Source organism: Argiope bruennichi, chromosome X2 (genome assembly GCF_947563725.1).
Source record: "Argiope bruennichi chromosome X2, qqArgBrue1.1, whole genome shotgun sequence".
In the NCBI taxonomy this organism is placed as follows: domain Eukaryota; kingdom Metazoa; phylum Arthropoda; class Arachnida; order Araneae; family Araneidae; genus Argiope; species Argiope bruennichi.
This window is the reverse complement of record NC_079163.1, coordinates 93922962-93950859: the sequence shown is the minus strand read 5'-3', so window position 1 is coordinate 93950859 and position 27898 is coordinate 93922962. Positions and strand designations below refer to the sequence as shown.

Here is a 27898-nt window from a genome sequence, read left to right as displayed (position 1 = left end):
AGCTAAGGTTCTTTACCCTCTCGTAAGTTTGAAATAATTGCTGCTATAATTGTAAAATAGTTTCTTTGTATAGTAAAATGGTCATACGCTGTTCTATAAGACCGTATATTGTACCTCTTGGTAGAAAATTGTGCCCTTTCTCTGTCTCATATCATTTCTTATCTTATAAATGGTATGAGACAGAGAAATTGCTGTAGTTGTAGACTATCATCGATTTAAAAAAAATGCACTTTTTGGACATTATACCAAAGATCCGAGCACTTGAGCGCGGTTCTGTTTGTTTTCGATTACGTGACAATGTGTTTCAGAAAGGAACGAAAAAAAATTTTTTTTATCAAAAAATGTCCATCTTTTTGATGCTCAGAATTACTGTAATACATATTTGGATCCTGCTTGAATTTTCCATTGGACAATTTTTTAGTGTATTAGGTGACTTGTTAGCACAAGTATCAATAACATGTCGTTGAAGATCCTACAGTGGTGATGGAAAAGCTGCAAGTACCTTCTGATGGAGGCATCCCTGCAGGAAAAATCTCCATTTGGAGTCAAGGGAAGTGAGCGTGGAGGTCACACTTCGGAATCCCATATTCTACTATTTATAATGCTTTATGTTTGATGTCTTGTGTGGAGAAATCCAGTCATGTTAGAAATATTCGTTTGTCCAAAAGAAATATTTTTTTCCTTTCTTGACGCGATTTTCGGAATCACAAATAAACAAACGTGCATTTTAAATATTCTGTTTTTAGTATTAATGTTGATAAGGTATATTTCTGCAATAAATCGTTGATGTAGTACCTCTTTGTAATTAACTTTTTTCTTATTTTGGATAGTTTTCAAAATAAACACTTTAACTTCGCAATTTGCCGCTAGATGGCACTCTTCAAGTAGCGCATAGTCATTTTATTATATCTGCACACCTATGATGACAATTCTATGATTATAGTTGAAGTCATTCTGAATTTAAGCAGGTGTAGAGAACTTTAGTGAGAGCTTTGTATATCCTTAATTATATACATAAAATTTCAATGCTCTGTAAGTTTGTTACATCCATCTTACCACAATCGAAAATCTTCGAAGGAGAGATTTGGTTTTAGTTGTATACAATTTTCTTTATCCCTCTTCATACATTATAAATTTTTTAATAATTTTTTTCAATCATTCACTGCAAGTTTCTTTAATCTCAAACGCAATTTAAACTGCACAGTTTCATTAATACCATCATCTAATAATAAAACAGATTTGGCTACCTTATGCACGCAAACAGTTTCACCTATGAAAAAGCTCTTTTCTGAATCAAGAACATTTAAGCTCGGAACTGAAATATACGACTACATATAATAACTGAGTGCATCTGTAATATATCAACAATTCAAGTAAGTGAAGACCTACCGGTATGAATAGGATAATTTCCACTTAATATGGAAGATCGTGCCCGAGAGCATAGGGACTCGGTGTAGTAGTTGTTGAGAATAATGGAACTAGCTGCCAGTGCATCGATATTTGGCGTCGGAATTTGAGGAGAGCCATGGAAACTTACATCATTCCATCCCTGAAATAGCGGAATAGAAACGACATTCTTTAAGCATAAATACATGTTTTAGAGGTGATTAGCATTATTGTTGGAAATTAAAAAAAATATGTTTATTTTGGACATGAGGTTTAAAGGAGCCATGTGTTATTCATTGTTATTTGAGATTTGATGTTTTGAAGCAATGCATATATAAAATTTCATTTTTTTACAAGTCAAAGTAACAAGTGTTTTGCATAAAAAAATCTTTGTGCAAAGCAACTTTGAAACGATTGTACTATTTGTACACCTTTAGAATATTGAGTAAGAAATTATTGAAGATGAGCATTTTAAATACAAAAATTTACAATTTATGTTTTTATATTTAAGAATAAGGTAAATTTGCTTATATTAGAAAAAAATGCATTTTTTTTAAGTATATAATTACATATTTTGGGGAATCGAAATCATTAGAAGTATTTGTAGACTGCATTTGATAAATTCCATTGATATGCATTTTATCTCACAAACAAAATCAAACCCATATCAATGTTTTTTCTGTTTGTAGATATTTGTGTAAAATCAAAGTTTATATATCAAAGGAAAGGCGGAATGAAAACACAGTGAGGACAAATGAGGCGCATCTTAATATTATGTCTAAATAAATAAATATTTGGTTTTTTTTTCATTAATACGTGCAAAATATGTAAACAGTTACCAAATCATCAGCTAGAATGAATAAAATATGGGGAGGCAACTTCACAGTTTCTTTTTCAGGACTAGCTTCTTTTTCTTTAGAATTGGCATCTTCGCCTTTGTCCTCTCCTCCTCCTTCTTCTTCTTTAGCATTAGAAGTGTATAAGGCTATCACGAGAATTATCAGGATTCGCATGGTTGACGTTTCTCCTAGATGGAACTTTAAATTCCACCAATCAACTCCAAATAGAGTAACCTCGATTCCTTTAAGATTTCAGGAAATCTAAAATTAAAAGTTTGATATCTATAATTTTTTTATCCAAATCTTAACACCAAATTAAAATGTCTCTTTATTTAAAATTCTAGACATTCATTAAATGAAAGGATTTCAAGCAATGGCGGATATAGTAATCAATCTAAAGTAAGAAATAGTTTGAAAACGAAACAAAACAGTTTCGAAATCGCAACAAAAAATTATTTCCTATTCAAACTAAAACCAAAAAAGGAACAGGAAAAAAACTTCATAGTATTTAGAGAGCGCAACTGCAGCTACTTCTAAAACACAGATGAATTGATACAAAAGTATTAAAATCAAGTTAATAGGAAAATCAATAAAAAAAACAAATAAAAAATTAAACCAAATAAAAAAAATATAAAAAATAATCCGGCCTGAAGACTTTTTCAAGGGTCACCCTCAGGCAGGGATTCAAAGAAAGGGATTTCTTTGAATCTCTTGGGCCTAATTTCAGGGGATTTTTGGGTCACGAGGAATCATTATTAGACCTTTGTCTGCATTTCCTTCACAGAAAAAATCCCTTTCTTTGAATCCCTGCCTGAGGGTGACCCTTGAAAAAGTCTTCAGGCCGGATTCTTTTTTATATTTTTTTATTTGGTTTAATTTTTTTTTGCTTTTTTTGATTTTCCTATTAACTTGATTTTAATACTTTTGTGTATATATATATATATATATATATATATATATATATATATATATATATATATATTATGGAAAAATGACTAAAATAATACATTTCTTGAAAAAAACTAATGTAATTATTAGTTAGAGATTTTCTTGCTTACAAACATAAGTATTTAATTAATGTGAAAGATAATATAGAAATAATAAGTTTGTTTAATTATATTAAAAATTATATTTTACCATTAAAAATCTTTATTATTGGTCCAGTAAATTATTATTTTACTGGGCCAATTTTGACAGAAATCTACAAATTTGGTATCGGAGCCACATAAGAAATTTCATCCCTCGAGCTCAATGTACTTTAAGATATCTTGAAATTTTAAGATATCAAAAAGATATATTTCTAAAAATATACCTCTCGTACTCGGCGACGTCGAAAATATTGGAGATTTATTTGAATTTGGAGGTTAATATTTTGATGATTACAATCATTTCTCTTTGAATACTAGAGAGTGAAAATGAATAAAATAGTAAGAGAGACATATGATGGGCCGAGATATTGAAGAGCCCACGAAAGGTTCGAAATTCGCTGACTGCGCATAGCTGAGTGGCGCATCGGAAAGACTAAAACGCTTTCTCTCCATGAATGAAATGCACATTAGGCTGGACAACCAGTGTTCTTCACCCCCCCCCGCCTCAAACATTCATTCTCTCTGTTAACCTTCTCTTCATTATTTATTAGTTATGTTTTAATATTTTCCTGACGGCAACACACTTAGTTTTATATTTATTTGTTTTCGTTTGTCAGAAACCACATATCTAAAAATAGTATGTCGATAATGAAATGCGGATAATTATAATTGAAATTTTTTGGGCTATTTAGAGATAAAGTTGCTTTTTCTAAAATGATATTTCAATTATATTCTTTTAAGAAGTATTTTGTAGCGCTTCTAGTTTCTGAACTGACGAATCGCTACTGGAATATTCACGGATTACTTTTGATTGTTTGTTGGCATTGTTCAATTTATTAGAGTGAATAAAGATAGCATTTTAGAGTTCAATTAGAAAAGAGTATAATATTTTCCAAAATGTGTGAGACTTAGCAATCAAATAATGTATTCCTGAAATTTTTGTTGTATGCAGGATCATCACAGGATCACTTATGTTTCATTTCCTGTACATTTTCCGAATTTACTGGTAACATATTTTATAGACCATAGCCCTCTCATAATGCATTGAATGAAGTTTATTATAGCAGATGATACATTCGTCGGCATCGGAATGGCTTAATAAAGCAACCGCTTAATTTAAACCTTTCTAAACTGGTATAGCATGTCTTTGATTGATTGACTTCGTAACATACCCTTCACCTCAGAGTAATTAAGTAAAAGGAAAATTTAATTATTTTTGTTACATAGTTTATGGTACAGTATATGAAATAAATGCTGCCCTAAACTGAGCAATAAATGCTACGAATTCGTAGAGTGACTCATACTTTCTCAACTTACTTTAATTTATTTTTACAACCATTCTTCCCTTATTTGTCTAAAATAGATAATTCTTAAAGATCATCCATACATGAGAAATTAGAAAATAAATAAATACTCTCTTATCTATTAAAAACACAATGATGATTAGCAAGTATTTGCTGTATGAAATTTTTTTTCTTGTCTCAGTTAAATGATTATCTTAATGAAGTTTGTTTTCATTGAAGGAAAAACAACGGTAACTTTTTTTTTTTAAAATCCAGTTTTTAACTTATGCCGGACATAATATTTCTCATACAGTTATTGACTTTCCTCATAAAGAAGAAAATAACTTGCATTATGAAAATGGAGTACAGCTAGGATATATAAATAAAGAAAACATTTTTTCCCTTCTTTTTTTGTAACTGCAAACACTTGCACGAAGTTTTAATGCACAAATATTTCATTAACTGTGAAATATTTACGAACTCAATTGCTATTGAAACATTAATCTGTTTATCCGTATAAATTAACTTTTTTCTTGTTTCATGTGGTTGATGACATGCCTTATTTGAATGAAACATGAAAAAAAAATAATTTGATTGTGGAGCAAAGAAGAGAAAGAAATGAGCTATTTAATGTAATTGAATAATGTAATAACTTGTGTTATCTTTCAAAAATGAAGAAAAGCGCTTGTTTAATATGTAGCTGGAACATTAAACGGTAGAAAAGAATAAAAAAGATAAAAATGGAAGGAAAATAGAAAAAAAAAAAATAGAGAAAAATTGAAGAGGGTAAAAATGTTTTCTCAACTTAACCATTTCAGTAGTTTTTACTTTCGGCCTGCCGTTAAAGCAATTGCTCACTTCTCAAAATACTCATGAGTAACTAATTCTCTTTGATAAGTTGAAAACAAGCAAAATGATTACTCTGAGCGACAAAAGTGGTTTTCGATTTCTGTTATTTATAATCTGATAGTATCTTTCATACACATAGAGTTGATTATCTCTTTTTGCTAAAGAACTCTCAACCAAAAACTTTAGCGCTCTTTTTTTTGAAGTTATATATATGCTCATTTTGCCTTTTGTAGCTTTGGACTTAAAGAAAATTGTGTGAATTGAATCCATATGTGTGTCAGCTTCTTCAGCCTCTTTCTAGAGGCAATTTGACTTTGATTCTATGAAATATAATTGTGCTAATAAGATTCCAGAAGGATGAAACACTAGAGAAAATTACATTTTCATTCAATAGATATAGAAGAAATTGTAGCAATATAGATAATCTGAATAGAATTTTCATTGGATTCCATGAAATATTAAGTTTTAATGCACTGAAGTTAGCATATAAAATAAACCTTGTTATCTTCTCATTTTAAACGTAATTTTTGTTACTAAGTAATAGAGAAAATAAAGAAAAATTATGCTGATTGTAGAAATTGCTATAAAAATGACAGAAATTTTATTATGATTCAGTGTTTTGAAAAATGGAATAGTTGGTGGCTCGATTATCATTTTACTTTAGCTGAAAAAAATGGGAATATATTCTAGGCGCCTTTCCAGAAGTTCAGGAATTCTGAAGGAATTCAAAAGAAGCAAGAATGCATTTCGTCTAATTTTTTTTATAACCTGGATTATGGGAATTCCAATCGCTCCAATTCGTATCAAATCGGATGATTTACTTAATACTTTTGTTAAAATATGGTGCTTTGGACTTTTAATCATAAAGTCTATTACTCGTCTGATTACATTTGCCAATTTGTGGAAAATATTGCCCGATTTTGTCAGTCAGTTTTCATTTTACTTCTTCAACATCCTAAGTCTAATAACGGAAACAATATTTATCATAAAACGCTATGAAATCAGTTCTGCTATTAAATTAGTTATAGATATTTCTGCTCAGATCAGTCCTGGAGCATATGTTGGTAGCAAGAACATCTATATTGAAATTCTAATCATGGTTGTGTCTACTTGTAGTATCCTGGCTTTATTTGTTATTTTTTTCTTTTTTCAAGAATGGAATTATTATTTAAATATCGTCTATATACCTTTCTCGGAGAAACACTACATTTACACTAGTATTGTAATCTCCACTGGTATTTTTGTCGAGATCTTCAGTGTCGCCATCAATTTTATCTCGATTATTTTTTGCTATAATTCCTTTATTGCCTGTGGAAATATGTTGAAAGCATACGCCAAGACTCTCCAAGGACTGAAAGGTTATGATCCAGATCCCATTATTCGTAGTCTCAGAATGTTTCTGAAAATATCTAACAGTGTGAAAAGTATCGATGCTGCTTTCAATGTTTCTGCTTTCTTTGTCTTTGGCTCAGTGGTTGGTAACATCTTTGCTTCTGTTAGCATCATGTGCTCGGATACAAATCTTTTCCGCACTCTTGTTCCTCGCATCTTCGTAGCTCTTTCTTTAATGTCAGGAATGATTGCCATTTTCATTCTCACTATTGCAGGGAATAGTATATCCATAGGAATGCAGCATGTGAAGGAGACACTTGGTCAGTGTTCCGAGAAAATGACGAGGCGATCACCAAATGTGGTACGTTCTTTTTGTCTCTTATCTGATAACATCCAAAATTCGAATCTTGTAGTAACAGGATGTGGAATGTTCAGCATTAATAAACCACTCATGTTGACAGTCGGAGGAATGGTAATAACATATAGCTTTTTATTGTATCAATTAAACTGAAACCCAAAGACTGCTTGAAGAAGTAAAGTTTTGTTTCTTTGATAATTTATACATGATAATTTGATACGTATACATTATAGAAAATTATAACTTATTAGTGTGAGAAAGAACATACTGGTAGGATAAATGTAGTGAAGAAAATGAGCAATCCCAAAGAAGAATAAAAAAATTATTTTAAAAAACGAATTATAAATTGTTTAATTATGTACAGCAAAAGATAAGGCTATTTTTAAATTCCTTTTACAAACTATATAGGATGTTTGAGGACATCTATACAAGTATAAATCACAGTACAGAGTGTAATCGTCGAGTTAGGAAACGCTAGTAACAGTATTGCTGGGTGCTGTTCGACATACTGAATGACAAAGAGTTAAAAAAGCTCGATGAATTTAACGATCAATTTTATGAAAAAGTGCAGTTAAAAAAAATGTTCGAAAGTGCAGCTGCTTACAGTGACACAAGCTTCATACTGTCAACGCAATAATAGATGAACATTAGAGACATCACCCGCTACCTCTCGCAAGGCGGATGTATTTACATCTAGATTACATTGCTGCTAGATAAGATCTCCTTTTGGATACACTAGAAAAAGTTCACTGAATTTGAAAGTCGGTGAACCTGACGGAATTCCTCCAAAAGGGGAACGCTTTCTAGAACTCCACCGCTTGAGTTACTCAAGATTACTTATTTGTACTTGTCTAAGTGAGTTTTATCACCTTTTAAAGTTTGCACCAGAAGAATTGAAACAGCCTGTAATTTTTTTTTTAGTATTTTATAAACATAAAGCTCATTTCAATACTACAATATATCACCATTCATAATATATTAAATCCTGTTTTCTTCCCAGTGTAACATATAATAGCCTAAATATCTCCTAAGCTAGCTTCTGCAAAATAAGAAAAAATGCGAACAATTAATATTAGCTGATATTCTTTGATTAATATTGTATTAAATGGTGATTAAAACAAAAGAATCAATATCGGAAATTGAGAATATAAATTGGTGATTACATAAAATCCTGAACTTAGGAATATTAAGAAAAGAAGTTGAGGAAAACCGTTTCAAATTTTTAAGTTCATGATGCCAATCAGAAACATTTTCAAAGAGGCTTCTGATCTTTTATCTTAGATAGTTGAATATTTAGGTTTCTTCATATTTTTAGACTTTAAAAATCATAGAAGAATATTTCGTTATATTTACAACTAAATACTACGCTCTTTACTACAATTTCTATTAAGAAATCAAAAGTGTTTATTTTTAATTTAAAAAAAAGGATGTTTTAGAAAATCATTTTTAAGCAGACTTGTTTTACTGAAGAAGATTAAACTCTATTTTTAAGAAATGCTTTCAAGCTGTGGTCAAAATACGATATAACAAAACTTCTCAGATGAGATATAACTCGATTTCTTCATGAATGACAACCTTGAAAAAATGTTGATAAAATGAGATATAACTCAATTTCTTCATGAATGACAACCTTGAAAAAATGTTTGAAAGTTGAAAAACTAGCGGAATATACTGGTATTTATTTTCGAAAGTCACTAAAAAGTATTTACGGTCAGAATGAAATTTTTGCAAAGACATGCGGATTGGTATAACAATAAATGAGTGGTGATGTTTAGGAAGTTATAAAGCTTCATCTCAGACTGCATAAGGGTTAAACAGACCTCGTATATTTCACCATCATCAGATGACAAGAATGGCACCTGTATCCATACCCCAGCATCTATTTTTCCTTTTCACCACAGCATTAGGACGTTTAACCTCGACAGAAGAGTGAAAGGAGGACTATGAACAAGGTAGATCATTGGTGGAACCAAGTCTCGAACTTGCTAATCTTTGCTTTCAACCGTCAACATTGTACCTCTTATACAATGTACCACACCATACTTATAAATTACCTAGGGCTGAGACTAGGAGACGCAGGAGGTCGATGAAAAATATTTTTCGCTTGAGTACCAAATAAATAAATTTGTAAAAAATACAAATTCGATAAATGCGTAACAATGCGTGTTTTTGTATTGAGTTCCGAAAATCATTATTAAATAAATTAAAGTATAATTCATTACTTTTATATAGTATATTGGAATATTAACTTATCATTTTTAATTAATTATATTAAATTCCATTTGACAGGCCATGTAAAATAATCATTTTCAGTGTTGTTGAAGTTTATGATTTTTTTATGACCTATCATAATATGCTTTTTTTGTAAGTTATATCAATTATACGCTTTTTTGTAAGTAAGAAAATCATAATTAATAAATGCGATTAGTTTCTTTAGGAATTTTATTACATGAGTAATTTTTCTCATAATGCATATGAAAAATAAGTTAAAAAATTATATTTTCAAAAGTTAAAAAAACGAAAAAATAAATCATTAATATTTCGATTAAGTTATAAAATATTTGAGATTTGACTAGTTATTAAAAGAGAGTGCATCAAAATGTACCAGTTTGGAACCAAAAATGCCTAAATCGTCTGTGATTGTTGCCAGTTATTTGGAGGTGGAAGCAGTGGAGATCGTGAAATTTGGAAGGCTACTATTTGTTACATGTTATGTTTATATTTTTACATAAATAAATACAAGTTGATGCTTTGAGAAATACTAATTAATCATAAAATTGAGCTGAAAACTGAATTTCTCTTAGATGTCTCCATTTCCAAAGTGACTGACAATTAAAACTTTTCAAATAGATTTAATTATCATTATCAGCATTTTCATGATAGTAATCGTTAGGTTTACTTTCTTTCATTATTAATTTTATTTAATAGTTATCATATTTCAAAATAATATTGAATGAAAATCTTCTTTTTAAACAGAATTCCTTAAAAAACTGTTTATTACAATTATTAAAAGCATAATTTTATTATATCATACCCGAAATGTTCGAATACATTTGTTCCAGATTTTATTAAACAAATTGTAAACATTCAAGCGGTGACAAGTAAAGTAAATAAGCTAGCCAAAAACGATCCAGGCTAAAAATTTGATGCTGATATTAAAGTGAAGATTGTTGATTAGTTGAGATTTAAAGACATTAAATGTGTTTAGTAAAAAATTTAAAAAATTCTGAATAGAGTTTGGGTTGAGGTTTTATTGCATGGAAAATATAAAGGAAAGAGAAAATGATCATGAAATAAATAATTTTAAATGATCATGCATTATTAAAGAATCTACACAGATGTTTGTTAAATAATTAATTATTAAAGCATTAAAATTCTAACAGCGATTGTTAAACATGCATCAATTATTAAACATGTTTTTAAAAATGCACCGATATATGTTTTTATTCGTTTCTTTCAAGACTTTAAATTAATTTTTTTTTGTAATTTGTTTTAAATGAAATAAAAATTTCCAAGAAGCTAAACTAATTGTTTTTAAAGTTCTCATGAATGATGGATGAGAAAAACTGTAAAATATTTTTAATGTCCCTTTTTTTTTGCAAAATTTAGAAACTATAAACGTTAATTTATGATAAAAAGCATAAAAAATATTAAACTATTCTTAAATTTATTTTTATTTTTTTCTATTAAAAACATTATTAAACGTCATTTGGAAAGGCATAATTGCGCTACTTTGTAAATCTTAATAAAGTGTAAAAAAATTATGATACTTTGCAGATATCGAAACTGAAAAGAAATACTTTTCACAGTATTTCTCTATTGCATCAAGTTTTGAAAAAATCTGTTTATTATTAATGTAAAATTAGGATTAAATTACTTTGAAATTTAATTAAATTTTATGAATAAAATGAAGCTGATATAATTCCAAACATAAAATTTGCAGCACATAATTTTCCTACAAGTCTTTAAAAAGTAATAGCAAGTAATTAATATAAATATTTTTGTTAAATTATTATTTACCAATTTTTTGACACTGATAGATTAATTTATTACTTACTACCTTGCATTTTCCTGTACAGTTCTAATTATATCTTTATTTCGCATATTCACAAAACAATCAAGAAAATTATGCCTATTATCAATGCCGTTCCATGATTTAAACACCGTTCTGAATTCACAAAAAAAAAAAAAATGAAATCTTAATTAGCAATTAGCATAGAAATGTATACAAATTTATAGAAAATCGAAATCAAGAATAACGGAAATATTTTTTAGGTATTCAGTTTCAATTTTTGACATCAATGAAATATTTGTTCCTTTGCAGTTTGAATATTTTTTGTGCGATCTTCTTACTCCACTATCGAACTTATATCATTACTGTTTTCATTTTGACGTATTTAAAGAAATGCATATAACAAAGGAATTAAAAAGTAGTTCACGATTTTATTCAGAAAAAAAGTCCAAACTTCTATTTGATATTTTGTTAAAAGAATAACTGAAATGGAACTTACCATCAACTCAATTCAACATTTAGAACGCACTTTTGATGAAGATCTTACTTAGGTTTCTCTTTGGCGTTCTTCTTCCTCATATTTTCTGTCTTTCAGTTTCAGACTCTTCCAGTATTAAAAAATCTTGGGCATTTTCTCCCCTATGTTTAGCTATTACGACCAATGCAAAACTTCTTACTCGACCATTAAAACAGAATAATACACAATTATTACAAAATTATTCAACATGGTTTGAGTGACCACGTGAGTTGATCATTTGGCGCGACCGCGAAATCTCCTATTTTTTTATTGTTTTTTATGACGACCTTGCAAGCAGGTATTCACGTCTCAGAATGTCATAAAGTTTCAGAAGACTGAAAACAATGCTCAAGTTGGCTTTGCGCTTATTCCTGCGGCGAGCAGAACAAATGGCGAAAATATTTATGTTGACAAGATATTTTTATTGTTAACATCAGTGCGAGATCTTCTACGCGTACAACGTAGTTCGGTAGCATATCAATCAAAAAGAGGCAATAATGTTATGTGATAAATATTTTCGACAGTAAACGCTTGAAAAGAGGGCGGATTTCTTTGACCCTTTGAATATGCAATCAATTTTTATCTTTGGAAGTGAAGATTGTTAGTAATACAATAAAAGTTACTGTAAAAGAGATATTTTTATGTAGTAGTGGTGTATTTCAAGGGTAATTAAATATATTCCTGAATATGATAAACTCATACTCAGGAGCGAATTTAGAGATTTGGAAGTATTCAGTAATGCACATTATAAGAATACTTTATTTTAAACAGACTAATGAATTTAGTTTTTCATATTTCAACATTTTTTCATTTAATAATCATATTATTATTATTTTTATTTTTGTAACTTAGCAAAAGTATATGTTTTTATTTATTTATTTGTTATGTCTCATGACTACGTGGCTTCTATATTTGTGACCAGACGCCCATTATTTATAAATAGTATAATAACTATATAGTCTCAATGAAACATATAGAAAATTTACCGATCGCACTTGATTAAGAACTAGTATTATCTTAATGTTTTATGAATCATAGAATCAGTACTTTTTAACAAATTTACTTATTTGGCAATTAGGCCAATAATATTATCTAATGATCTGCTTGCAGTTCCATTCAGCCCACCTACTAGGCAGTTGCCTAGTTTGAAATCCGCCATTGCCCATGTTTTAGAACTATAAATAATACATCTGTATTTTGTTTAAATAAATATGTACTCTAGATTCGATATATAAGTGTGCTCACTAATTCTGAGTAAGTTACACTTTTAAGAAAAATCTTTTAAAAAAACTTACTTTTTTCATTTTATTACTTTCAATATAGATTTTTGAAAGATAATTTTAAGCATAATCAAATAGTTAAAATAACTTATGTTTCTCACAATTAAGGAAATCTTGTAACTTTTATATATGCTAGCAATGGAAACGGATAAGTTTTCAAAGCATAGTTAGTTAATCTATACATCATTTATGATACACTGAAGTATATTTCGATTAGCTACATTTCTTGAAAAGATCTTTTAGCTAATATAATTTTTTGTTTTGTTTTTAAGAAAATTAAGCTCTTCATTTTTCCTATGAAAAAATATTTAAAATAGAGAATATCATGCAAATTCAACCCAGAAATTTCAAAATTTAGAATACAACATTTTATAGAAAATTACTTTTATAAGAAAGGAAGTCATATCAAAATGAAAAGATCATTTAAGGCACATTGTATGATGAAAACAAGGTCAACCCTTTTTTACTGTGAGGAAAATCAAAAATTCAATATATTTATTCCTTAAATTTTAATATTATAAGAGTAAAATAAATTCTAAATAATCCTATTTGATTGAAAGTAAATGGGAAGAGATTATTTGAAAACAGTAAATAAGCAGACTTCAGTATCTGGTTATTAATCATACTTTGAATGCTGAACTATATTCTCACAAATAAAGTAGCTTTCATTATATATTTTGTCTTGGGCTTTAGTCATGAATATTAAACACTATATTTGCATCTAGAAGATATGTAATGAAATTTAGAAATAATAAGGAAAAGGAATATAATACAATTTTGTCATGCACTGCTTGCGTGAAAATATTTGTTCATTTTGATTTTGCTTATGATAATAAAATTTGGCAATATATTTTGATTACCGATTTTACTTAAATATATTTTTTCTCTGTCAAAATAATCTTCATCTAACTTTCATATATTTACAATTCGGTATATCTTGATATTAAGAATGATATTATTTATGTCTTTGTTAATATGTATTTATTCATTCATATTTTGAATATTTTGTAATAAGTAAATTTAATTTTTTCAAGATTGTGTATTACTGATCAACGAGTTAAAAATGAATACATTGGCTGGAATTTTAACAGAAAAAATCAGCTAATTGAGCATACTTTAAATATTTCTACAATTCTGAACTCTTTTTTTTTAATTATCATAAATAGAAGCTTGTCTATGACTGCATGTAGGAGAAAAAAAGATAAAAGAAATGACTATCTGTAACATTTAAATTCCGTGTTTAACAGCAAAAAACTGTTTTTTCTATGACTTTGGGTTTTTTTTTCAATCGAAAAATGATATGCTGTTGTTTCCTTCGGGCCATTATTTTCAAAAAATTCGATAAAACCATAAATGCAGTTTCTTATTCAAAAATTCGGCGGTGATAACAAAGTTTTTATCTTTTAAAGTTACGAGGAAATATAAATTGGTTTTTACCTTTGAGTTGTGGAACTTTAAAAAAATATGTACTTTTGCTATTAATTTGAGATTTTTGTGCTTGCTTTCACGTTTCTGAAAATATTTTATTTCTTCGTTTTTCAATAAGGTTATTAATTTTAATTTATAAATTGATTTTTGAATTTTTAAATTATTTATGACTGAAAAAAAACAAAGTAAAAAAAATTACACAAATGTTTAAATTTTAAAGAATCCTTTACAAAAAATTTATTTTCCGACAATTTCATAATTTTGACGCCAATAAATGAAAGATTTCAATGCTTTCTTTCTCTTCATTTACTTTCACAAAGATTGATTGTTCGCCACTATCCTTTCTATTAATTATCGAGACGTTAGAGTTAGCATCGAAAGAGAGAAAATGCAGTATTGGTATATATTATTAGTTGAATGTTATTGAAGGTAAAAAAGAAACTTTTTCTTTTTTCTCTATAAAATATACTAAGCGATTTAAATTCTTGAATGTTATTATGAGATACATATTTTATATGAAAATTCCTTCTGGAATTTTTAAAATAATGATTATTTGAGAAAAACCCGGTTCAACTTCTAGACATGAGTCATCAGCTAAAAGTAATTAGAAAGTAGATTTTAATCGTTTCGCAAATCAAATTATGTAGATCGTTCTTTTAGAAATATTATCGAAAACACGAATTTTATAAGTGAAATGAATCTTTAAATTGGTGAAAATAGTTTTGAATTACAGAAAATGAGCTGTATTCGTGCCGATACTGGAAACAGTTCCTTTTGATCTAATTTATTGTATGTCCTATTTGGAAATAATAGAGGGATATTTGGATACAACATTGCAATTTTGAAACATCATTAAATAAGAAAAAATGCCTTGATTTAGCGTTTCCTCTCCAACCTTCCAAACTAAACCAGGAGAAAAACGTTTGCTTCGTACGGATTTCACTTGCACTAATCTGTGCTTATTTGGGAATAAATGTTAGGCGCGTGGCTCGAGCCCGTGATTCTACGGACCCATAGCAAAGTCTGCCATCGCCACTCTTCTCATTTTGTTTAGATACTAAGGTATTCTTCTTGCTTAATTTAGTGATTTTCAGAAAATATAAAATAATATGAAGTTAATCAAGAAAATCAAAATACGTCTAACCAGTTTCTTCCCATGCATGTCTGCTTCATCCCAAATTAGAACTTGAGAGGCTGCTATCCCACTAAACATATCGAACAAAATCAAAAGTCTTAGTTAATATTTTATTTCCTGTTTTGCACCTTAAATGAAAACCAGAATGTCTACCAACTATTTAAATTAAAATTTAAATTTTTTGCTAATTTAAAAAATATTTAAATAAAAAATATTAAAAATGAAATATTTAAAGAAAAAAATATAAAAAATAAAATATAAAAATAAAAATATTAAAAATAAAAAGTTAAATTTTGTATTTTTTAAAAGTTTAATTCCCTGAAAATTTTAATCGATTTCATAACATTTTACACTTTTTTTTATGCAACTTTGTAATTTACAATATATGTCTATGATCAATATTTAAGGAATAAAAGCCGCGGTCATTGTTTTTGAGATTGTACATGGTTATTTTTATGTAACTCAAATGTATACTATTTTTATTATTTTCTGGATTCATTAAAATGAGTAATATTGTCTGTGTAGAAATGGATAACTAATAAACAGCACAGAATTAAACCGAAATATTTTTTTCAAAAACTACTTGATTGCTCCCTATTCTAAAGCGGTGATTTTGAAAGCTTTTGTATAATACATCTTTGCAAATTTTATGAAAAGGAATTGTTCGTACCTCTGAACATAAAATTTTTCTTGGCAGATATTATTGTTGCTGTTGAGAAATTAAAGAAATGAATGCCACATAGATATTTTTTAATAAAAGATGAAATATTATTTATTTAAAAATTTCCAATTTGAACAAGTTAAACCGGGCTCAAATAATATTCATAGCTGTTAAAACAGCCATTTAAGACAAAGTATTTAAATAAGTTAGAACATTTTTTTAATTTTTGAAAATGATGTAGTAAGAAGATTACAACAAATTTGTACAAAAGAATAAATTTATATGGCATAAAATGAAACAAAAATAATCAGCATATTTGAACATTATGATTAAATAAAATTTAAGGATTGCTTCTCCATGGTATCCAAGCATATCCGTGATATTTAGGATTTCCAGCTGGGTCCATAGGTTGATTTCTTATAGGAATGGCCTTCTTTCTATATTGATTCAGAAGTTCTTCTAATTCTTGAGCAATCTGAAAGTAATCAATATGATAAAAATGAAACAAAATAAAACATTAGGAGCCAAGTTACAGAGCATGATATGTCTTCCCGGGAGGCACCTTAAATATTGGAATGAGAAGTGTTCAGTATGGGGGTTGGTTTTCATCGCCTAGTAGATACAGAAATGATGTGGGATCGGCTACTCCCCGCCATTTAATCTATGAAGGACGGATCTTCTGCAGGAGTGGTTCTAACGTCGCCCATGATGGTCCTTAAGACTCAATCTTATTTCTCGCCTATGCTGTCACGGCGATCCGATCAGTCAGATTTTTCTATCTGTCCTCCATAGGTTTGGATTGTTGTGATTACAGAGAATGATGTATAACGTGAGCTGTAGGTGATGCGAAACTCATTGGATCGCACGACCTTCTATTTTTGTTTTTTAGGATTAAAGGACTTTTACATATGGTAGGTAAGAAGCAAAAGAAAATAAATTGTTCGCATTCATATATTTTTATGTAAATGATGTCAATTCGTGTTTTCTGGATACATGTCAAAAGTACTTCATAAATTAAATTTCAGAAACCATTGCTTATCTCGCAAGAATAGATAAGAGCCTGAAGTCACAATACAGTGTAAGATAATTTGCAGTTAAATGTTAGATGTCATGTATAGTTTCTCCTGCAAGCAACGATGAATTCAAGTGAATTAATTCTGTTGTTTTTAACTAATAAAACAAAAGTGGGTTTCTAATATCTTTTCTATTCTTTTAGCTGTCATGTTATATTTGAGGATTTAAGTTGATATTAAAATTGGTTGTTATATATCCCGTATCCCAGCGTTTCTCAACCTTTCAGTATTTGTGGCCCAGTTTTCAATCATAATTTTCATCTCGCCCCCACCCCACCCCCGCTTACAATAAAAAGTATATAACAATAATGTATATTGAGTATTTTGTATTCCGTTTTTAAGTTATTTTTAACTAACTGCCAAAAAAAAAAAAAAAAAAAAAAAAGAGTAAAAGCGAGCCAACATTGGCATTTTGCAAAGCGGGCAATGAACAGATGAAGCGAATGAAAGCGGGGAAAATTTAAATATTATATTTGAAATCAAAGCCAAACAAGGTGATAACGTTAAAAGAATATGAAAGTAGAAAATTTCATTAATGAAAGTTAATCTAGACGGGGTAAGCTAAATTTAGAAACTGGGAATATATTTTTTCGAATAATAAAAGAAATGAAACAGAAGCATGATTAAACAAAAGAGAAAAAAATAAGAAATGTTTGTGGAAGAGAATTCACATTATCGATGTCGTCTCGAGCATGCGCAGATGTTTTCTCATAGGAAGAAGGAAAATGTTTGATAACGCAAGTTTCAATTCCAGCCAGTCTCATTCGAGTCGATCCTTCTGTCGCTATCGAATTTATCGTGAATGTGTATGTTATATATGTTTTCGTCTTAATTGCAATTCACCATATAAAATATTCACGGCAGCACATTTATGCAGACTCATAGATAAATTTTTAAGCGGAAGTAAGCGAGCATTAGACGACAGTCAAGCATCAACAAGTATACAGACGAGCGTGTTCCCCAAAATAAAATCAAGAAAATATTCTCAAGAATGCTTAAATTTTGGGTTTACCAGTACTGAAGTAAATGAAGAATCTCTGTGTATCATTTGCTCAAAAATGTTGGCCGCAGGCAGCATGAAACTTAATAAAATTAAACGACATTTGGAAACGCTTCATAGTGAGTACGTCAACAAACCCAGAGAATTCTTCGAATTAAAATAAAATCATATAAAAAGCAAAAATCATTTTTTAAAGAAATTTTGTCTGTGAATAAAAAAGCTTTAATTGCATCTTACAAAGTTTCATATAAAATAGCCAGATGTAAAAACTTCACGCCATTGGTGAAGAGCTTATTTTGCCAGCAGCAATTAAGATTGTAGAAACTATGTTTGGAGATAATTTTTCAAAACAATTGCAGTCCGTACCTGTTTCAAATAATACTGTTGCTCGTCGAATTGGTTATATAGCTGAAGATGTACAGTGTCAGCTTTTCTCGAAGTTGCGTGACAAATTGTTTTCAGTACAGCTTGATAAAGCAACAGACAGTAATAAAGTTGCTCATTTAATTGCCTATGTTCGATTTTGTGATAATATGTCAGTAGTAGAAGTTCTTTTCTGCAAACCAATAGAACTCAAAACAACGGCCCTCGCATTATTTGCTATTTTAAATGATTTTATGAACTAGGCAAACATAGAATGGAAAAATTGCGTCAGAATATGCACTGATGGTGCTCGTTCAATGTCCGGAAGATTCCAAGGTATACAAGCACTTGTAAAACAAAAATCGCCTCAGTGCATCTGGACACATTGCATGATCCACAGAGAAGCTTTGGCTTTAAAAGAAATGAGTCCTGGTCTGAATATTGTGTTAAATACGGCTGTAATCGTAGTAAATTATATAAAAATGAGACCCCCTGAAATTGAGAATCTTTTTCGCACTTTGTAAAAACATGGGTTCAGTACATTCAGTTTTACTATTTTATTGCGAAGCAAGATGCTTATCACGTGGGAAATTTTTGCAACGTGTTTATGAATTAAGAGAAGAAATCGCAATTTTCCTAGAAGAAGAAAACAGACCGGAGGCCGAGAATTTTCGCGATGGTTTATTTGTGATGAAATTGAGCTACTTGGTCGACATATTCTAGAAATTAAATAACTTGAATCTTCAACTCCAAGGAGCAAATACGCATATGTTGGATACGAGTGATAAAGTTAATGCTTTTTGTGGAAAATTGGAATTGTGGAGCAGAAATTTAAAGCAAAGAAATCTAACAATGTTTGCAAATGTGGATGATTGTACTAAAACTTACAAGGCTGAAGAAGAACAGGTAAAAGTTGTTTTTGTAACCACTGAAAATCATTTAGCCATTCGTAAGACTCCAGAAGGACTCTCAATTGATGAAGAAGAAAAATTCATAGACTTCACGACAAGTGGCGAAACTAGAAGACAATTTAGTAATAAATCACTATTTGAATTTTGGGCAGGAGTAGAGGATGATTTTAATTGCTCTAAAAACAAGGGCATTTCGCATTCTATTACCATTTTCAACATCCTACCTTTGTGAAACTGGATTTTCTGCTGTGGTTACTTTGAAGACAAAATATAGATTTCGGCAGAAATGAGAGTGGCTATTTCTAATATTAAGCCTTCCTTCGAAAAACTTTGCTCTGCAAGACAAGCCCTAGGAAGTCACTAATAATTATCAAATTTGTCTTAATTTAGTATGTTTTTATTAAGTAAGTTTTGATTTAGTTAAGTTGTTTTACTTAAAATGTCGAAATGTATTTTGTTTTCTATGTGTATGTGTGCTTTCCTTTCAGTCAGTTAATCAATTTTTTTAAATAATATTTTCTCTTGGATATTCTCGCGCCCCACAGGTTGAGAATCGCTGCCGTATCCCTTGTAATATTGCTCTATCAGTAGAGCAGACAAGATATACAAGACTGTTTAGTTTAAATACATTAACGTCCTGTTTTGAAGCAAAGCAATACGAGAACTATTTTTTGGATCGACCTCTTTATTTTGGACCACGGTAAAATGACAATGACATCGAAGCTGCCATCTCCTCTCCAGATTTTCTCACCACACTAACGGGACGACAATTAACCCACGACTTCATATTGAATATGTGCCAAGTTCTTACGCACGGTTGATTTTTTAATGGAATCGACTCTCAAACTATAGATACCTACAGTTCCGGAGCCGAGATTACCCTACTTGATCACCCAGATAAACAATAAAAGAGGTGAAATTTGAAAACTCACTTCAGGCATTGTTTTGGCTAAGTTATTATATTCGCAAGGATCACTTTCAATGTCGAATAAACATGAAGCTTCCAAAGGCTTACAGTTGGAGGATGCATTATCTGGTTTCTTTCCACAATCTACTTCTAAACTTGAAGATGCTGTCTTTTGAGGTAAATCTCCATTCAAGATGGAAGAAGTATCTGCTGGGCTAGGACAATCCTTCTTATTTTGATTATCTTCATAGCAATAATCTTCTTTGTGATTTTGATCATTAAAGGAAGTTGAAGAGAGAATCGAGATAACTTTTGATTTGTTTGATAACTTTGCATAAACCTGGAAAAGAGGAAATACCTTTATTCAAACATATTTAGAAAAATGAGTATGACTGCGTAGTGATAATTCGAAATTTTATAATCATCAGAGATAAAAATTGAAGGAAAAGAAAACTGCATGAAATAGAATTATTGAGTTTCCTTAGATTTTTTAAAATAAAAAATAATGTTTGTGAACAAAAGGCGCCTATTTAGGGTCAACCTTAGGAGGTTTGGGAGCACCCTATAGAAAAAATATAGCCGCCTGCCCTGGATTCCAGAAAATTTGAGCTGTAACGGTCCCCCTACCTTCTTTTTATATTTTCAAGGTTCGATTGAAATTAAAAGTGAATTTGTAAAGAAAAACAATGGGAACTAGAAAATTCTTTGACAGGTTTATTTTTATTATTATATTTTTTATTATTTAAAAATAAGAGTAGACTTTTTATTGTTTTATTTTTAATGTAATCTGTCTGCGCAGAATTTCGAATTTTTCTATTAACGATGCGAAAATAAATTTGAAGTGAAAAAAATTATCCATAAGGTTAATCTAAGCAGGACCAAGAACAGGTTGTAAAAAAGACTGCATGTTTTAATTTCGTTCAGAATTTGTTGGATTAAGTTTATTCTAAGATTCTTTGAATTAAGGAATAAGAAAAAGTTATTTTTCCTAAATTCTTAATATTTTGGTGCCTGTTGTATTGGTAACAAAACCATGTGTCCGATTTGCTCCATTCTAGATACGCCACTCAGCTGAGCAAAAAGTTGGCTCAATTCTGACGCGGTACTCCTCTGGAATAGGTTCCAAATATCAGTCCAAGCCTGTTTTTGTTAACCAAAATGTGAAGGATATAAATACAGAGAAATGCTTTTAAAGTGATGTTCATTTAATAAAATACGAATAAAATGTTCTTTTATTTTAGCAATTCAGAAAAAAATATGATTTCTTCTTGGAATTAATAACTAATCCCAACTCAGATATTTAAAAAACTGAGGTGGGAAAACTACTAATATAAGTTCTAAGAATAAAAGTATTACATTATTTTTTTTCCTTAGGAATCATTAAATGATCGTGTTATGTACGATGAAATTTTGATTATTACTGGCCTATATTTATCATAACATTTAAGGTGTTTCCTAATGTAACGTTAGTTAAGATTTTAACGAACGAAATGATCTTTAAACATATCAGCTGAATGGATTCCGATGTTTACATTCACAATTCAAAAGCAACGCGAATGGAACGTCAACTGATGACCTATCTCAGTATCATAAGCAATAATTTTTTTTAGTTGTAATAATTACTAGCTGTGTATTCTAATATCATCATTCAAACTAGAAATCAAAGGAAAAAGTATGCAAAAGAAACGCATTGATTATATTAGGAGCATACAACTGACAATGAGACTATTAATCTTGCTGCATTATTCCATACAAGTAAAACTTTGAGATTTCTTTGGTAGACGATTGTGTATATCAAGAAAATTCTGATATAAAGCTATTATTGGATGCGCTTGGTTTAAAAGAAACTACAAAACAAGTAACATCGTGCCATGGATTGCTCTACACAGACTCAGCGCGTAGTAACCAATTTTTGTATGCAAAATATGTTTATGGAACCGACTTTAATAATCGAATGAAAAAAGTATTGGAATTTATTATTTGTTACCAAGTGCAGCTTTCCAGTAGTGGAATGATTTAACCTGCAATACGTGACATATACTCAGCCCGATATCCATTCTTCATTAGAATGTAAATGCCAGTTCTACTAATGACTTCCATTTTATACCAGAATGCTTCTTATATAGACATCCACCTACCAGAGAAATCTCAAAGGTCTACTACGTAGAATAATGCCGCTAGAACTACAATATCAATTTCGTTTTCGTGTACTAACTAGTACTTACTAGTAAAAGCATTTTAGTAATTATTCCCTTTTATGCTACTGACTTAATTTCTAATGGAAGGATGAAAGATACATTTTGCAAAACACTATACGTATATACAGACTGGCTCAGAATTATACAACAATTTTAGAAGTTAATAATTCGCAAATTAAGAAAAGATTTGTTGTGCGCTAGAATTTTTGGTTGCTAAGCTTACAGTTTGAACCATGAAATGGTTCTGCAATTCTTGACGCGATAATGCGAGGATAAGATAATGAGCTGAGCTGGATTACAAATGTTCAGTGCTTCAGTTACAATCTAGGAGCTCAGCTGTCTGACGTAAAACCATACTTTTCAAAGCTATTAACAAAATTTTTGCTGTTTATGTTTTGGCATATCATTACAAAGAGTGTTTAATGCTATTAAAATAAGAATTTTCTTCTGAGAGCCAATTGGTTGAATGAGGGGCAACACATTTAATTTGTTACATCTCCGATCAATGTCTACCAATATCTTATCCTCTGTAACAAATAATTTCGACAGTTTCAGAAGTATCTAAGGCTTATACTGTTAACGATTAAATTTTTTTAATTTCATCGAAGGAAGAATTCAGTGTCGTTTCCATTCTTTCTGTGCACATTGCATTTTTCATCTTCATTCCTTTAAGAATTATTAAATTTTAAAATTTCTGCTGAATTTTAAATTACTGCAACTTAAAATAGGTCGTAAGGATAAAGATACTTAAGTAACTGTTATGACAAATGTACATTCTTATGTGTAGTATCTATGTTGTTGTTATGACTTATGGCACTTTACAAGCCAGCTGACATTTATCTGTTAGCGATTTAAGCCGAGTGAGCGTCTCTTGTTTTTTCAGTAGCGTCAACTAGGACCAAGAGTACGACTTAGCTACTTCATGCATCATATTTGCTTGCACAACCCCTTTTTACAGGGGGGCACATTAATACACATCTCAGACCATGCCCGAACCGGGACTCAACCCAAGTAGCATCTATGTAGCACACCAAATGCAAACTAAACACTTTAAAATATTTAAACATACATCCTATCATAGATCTAGAAGTGTAATTTTTGAGTATATGAATCAAAGAAAAGTAATGAAGAGTATTTTCTTTAGACCATTTTTTCAATTTTAGTTTATTATCTGCTTAATTTTTTAAATTTTTTTTATTTATTTTAAAGGCAACGACTTCTTCTGGTAGGGTTTTCCTAATCTGATCATCCCCTGGGAAAAATGTCTCCTCAGTATCAACGATTCTGACTAAGCAAGTAAAAAAAAAAAACACTTGTATCATTCAGATTTTCAAATGAGCCTTACTTATGATTTAAATTTCCTTTTAACGGAAAATCAAATTTAATTTCAGAGAAGGTTCATTGTTTTTCATTTTGTATCTGAAATTTATTAAAGTTTCTTCATTTATTTTTGGAGCAAATTTTACTCTGAACACTAGTTGCTTAAGATCGAATATATTTGAAGAGAGGACTAAAAAAATTTGAGTGCAAATCAAAATGGCCGACTTTTTATTTTGAAGCTTATGAATTCAAATAATATTATGCTTGTAGTTTATCCAAGAGATAGATAATTACTGAGAACTGCTTAAGATATTCCAGGATATCTTGCATTATTCATTTGTTTCATAGATTGGGAGAGAATGTACAAGAGTCAAATGAAGGTGCTATAACTACGCAATCCATTCGAGAAAAAGTTTTTATTTTTATTTATTTTATTAATGTTCATGGTTTCTGAAGAAATTTCCACAGATATTCTTTATTAATTTAAGAAGAGACAAAATGTAAACAATTACCTTGTCTTGTAATTTCAATTCGGTTTTAGTAAAAGGGACATTTTCTTTTCTCTTCCCTTCTTTATCAAACCATCCGTCGAAATTTCCATTAAAAACGCTCCCTTTTAATAGCTTGTATTTGCCTTTGCGGATTACTTCCACTTTCCAAACAGGATCGATATTGTGTAGAATTTCCTTTCGTTGAGAAGGAGAGCTACAACAAATCGTTGGCCAGTTATTGTGACCATCGATTTCTCCCAATGTTTGAACATTTCCCCCTAGAAGATGAAAATTAAATTTATTTATAATTTTATATCCTACAGTTATTTTATTATAAAACTAGCTGCTTTTTTTATAAAAATTTCCTGTAAAAAATTATCTGCTATATCATAACTGCTAAAATAATTAAAATTGTTTTTTTTTCGCTTGACGATATGAATTTTGAAAACACTCTATACACAAATGGAAGGGTTTTTTTTTTTTTTTTTTTTTTTTTAAATTAAGCCATAAAAATTGCAGTCAATATTGAATTATTAAATATTGACCTTGAACTAACTTTGAATTCCTTGGTACTTGATGTAAAGATTCTTTTATCTTGCATTAAATAACGAACATTTAAAACAATACTTGATATATTTTTACATGATATAAGAAATCAAAGATTATTAATATAGTTTAAAAGATATGTAAATTCAATTGGTTGTAAATTTTGTCAAACATAAGATTTTATTTCAACATTTTTGCTATAAAATAATAAAGCCATTTTAATTTATTTCCACTTCACCACACCTTTTGCCAAAAATTCATGATAAAAGCAACTACTGCTTCCGGATATAGACAACAATGTCTCCCGATTATATGCGCATATTCTGAGACTAAAAAACAACGAATTTACCTTAACTCTTACTTTCAATTTTTTTTCGAAACAATAACGAATGGAAAATACCGCAGAATATCAAGAAAACTTATTCATTAGAGCTAAAGCATATTAACAGTGTTTTATTCATTTTGTTTATTCCGAATGAATTACTTAAACTTTAATTTATAAAACTCTCACATATTTGTCCATTAAAAACGAAAATGTAAAGCACTGAAAATATCATTCATATTTTTTTATAATCAAAATTATTTGAAAAATTTCAAGGCCGCTGGGTTGATTGATTTGATTTGCGATTCATTTTGAGACTACATGGCAGATAATTGTTAATGAACTTGACAATTTTAAACCTTGGTCTAATGAAAAGGCCGGAATCGGCATTTTATCAAACTTTATGCACTCCATAACGGATTTAATGTGAACCATGCCCCATATATAGGAAATATTTCGGGAATCGGATCGGAATTTAGTCCACATTTTTAAAATTTACAAAAATTAAATTTATTAACTAATATTTCTTACCCGCCACTGAATACAATGTTGGCAACCAGTCGCTCATGTGCATCAAATCAGAGGTGATTTTGCCTCCTTTCCCTCGAATTAAAGGACTCCAAACAAAAGCCACTCCTCTCACTCCACCTTCCCACATATTGTATTTACTACCTCTCAAGGGCCAGTTAGAACCAGTACTTTCATCAATACCTTGTACAGCTGCCCCGTTATCGGTTGTAAAGACTAAGACTGCATTTTGTAGAATACCAGATTCATTTAAAGCTTGAAAGAGGTCTCCAATGGAGTCATCTAATGCCGATGCCATACCTAAAAGAAATTGATAAATTCGAATAATCGTCATATTTTTTCCTTTCATTTCTAATACATTGAGTATTTGACATAGGTAACGAATTTAATATGGAGAACAGAGCAAAAAGCACGATAAACATAAAAAAATATTTTAACAACTGAGAAAAAATAATTGATTTGTTCAAAATATTGATTCCCAATAATATTTTATATTACTAGTTCTGTGGAGAACACTGCGGCTTTATTTCAGGCTGCCGTGAGCTGAGAAATATCTTGGAATACATCAAATACTGTTTTTGAAGGGAAAAAAAAATAAATTGTCAGGTTTAACCGGGAAGCGAAAACGAACAATTGGTATTAAATTTAAGCACAGAAAACCATGAATAATTTGAGTAGTTGACTGTTCCAGTTTATAAAAACTGTTCTTTCTAAAAGGTATTTGCGAAAGGACCGTTTTGACATTTTTGGAGGAAAGAAATTAACCTGGAAGAATGTATTTTTAACTACTAATAGCATACTTAATAGCTTTTGATAACATTGTTCGCCATATTCAGTGAGTTAAAAAGTCATAACATGTTTTAAAAAATCAGTAACTCGCAAACGACTGAAAATAAAAATACGTTGATTTCCCAGAAAGGCTGGAAATGAAGTCGAATTGTTTAGAAAAAGTACGATTTATAGGTAACAGTTTACAATTTAGCCCTCTATATAGCTTTGAATTTGTCGCGGTCAAACATAATCAAGTTAGTATACTGTTTACTACCAATTAAAATGTTGCTTGATGCTGTGGAAAAGTAGTCTCTAGTTTGATAATTGTACTTCTGAATCCATCCAGGTGATCCATTATTGTTACTCAGTTTAACTTCTTATCGTATACAATGTATGCGTTATCTGACGATCTGCCAACCGCTATCATCCGATTTAGATTCTAATTTATGATGTTAATATATGTGGATTTAACAAGAAAAATGGCTTATTTCCATTCTTTTTACTTAAAATATATGTTTTTACCTTCATTCCCTTGCGAAATACTGATCTTTTTCTTTGAATTTTGGTTCCCACAATATTTCATATTTATCTGATACCATCACATAGACGATAATGATATATTCTGATAATATAATGCTTTTAGAAAAGTAGGCGATTTATTTAAATTAACTATGAAATAATGTTTACGAATATTAACCACCTAAAGTAAATAATTTGCTGGGTAATAAGCATATAAAGTAAATTGCAAAGTATAACTTAGAAAAAGAAATATAATTATACAGAAGGCAGATTCAAAGTTGAAATTTTTGATAGATTGATCATAATAGGGCTCATGAAGCTTTTACAAAATTCATTATAAATTTAAAAGAGAAAGGAATGAAAAAAGCTATTAATACTTAAATACCTGCAAAAATTCTTCTGTCTTTATCAGAAATATGTGGGAATCTGCCAACGTATTCCGGTGGAGCTTGTAATGGTGTGTATGAATTACCAGCATGGACGGCTTGATGTGCGAGGTACAAAAATAAAGGCTGTAAGTAAAAATCTCTTACAATGACAAACGTTACGAAAAAATAAATTGCAAAGATAGGCCAATTAGTTATCGGCAGTTTAGGTATCTGTTTATATGTTGGCAGTACATCTTTGAACATGGGTCAATTGCTTGATGACACTGCTATCATCGTTTATGGCAGATTTCAGAGTTATCATCTCATCTTACCTTATGCTGTTGCAAAGTAAACATGACCACACCTTGTCCCGTTTGCATCAAAGAAGAGCGAAAATTCGTAATACATTTTTT

At 29.9% G+C, this 27898-nt stretch overlaps 1 protein-coding gene across 1 annotated transcript in view; it reads right to left on the bottom strand.

The window, feature by feature from the left end:
- The window catches only part of LOC129959822 (uncharacterized), a 60331-nt gene that overhangs the window by 12865 nt on the left and 19568 nt on the right, over window positions 1–27898 (bottom strand). The window contains exons 7-14 of the mRNA XM_056072715.1: window positions 27503–27629; window positions 25831–26127; window positions 24453–24709; window positions 20448–20762; window positions 16520–16643; window positions 6860–7043; window positions 2226–2478; window positions 1390–1549 (exon numbers count right to left, since the gene is read on the bottom strand). Of these exons, the coding sequence (XP_055928690.1) occupies window positions 1390–1549; window positions 2226–2478; window positions 6860–7043; window positions 16520–16643; window positions 20448–20762; window positions 24453–24709; window positions 25831–26127; window positions 27503–27629 (1717 nt within the window). The remainder of the gene's footprint in view (window positions 1–1389; window positions 1550–2225; window positions 2479–6859; window positions 7044–16519; window positions 16644–20447; window positions 20763–24452; window positions 24710–25830; window positions 26128–27502; window positions 27630–27898) is intronic.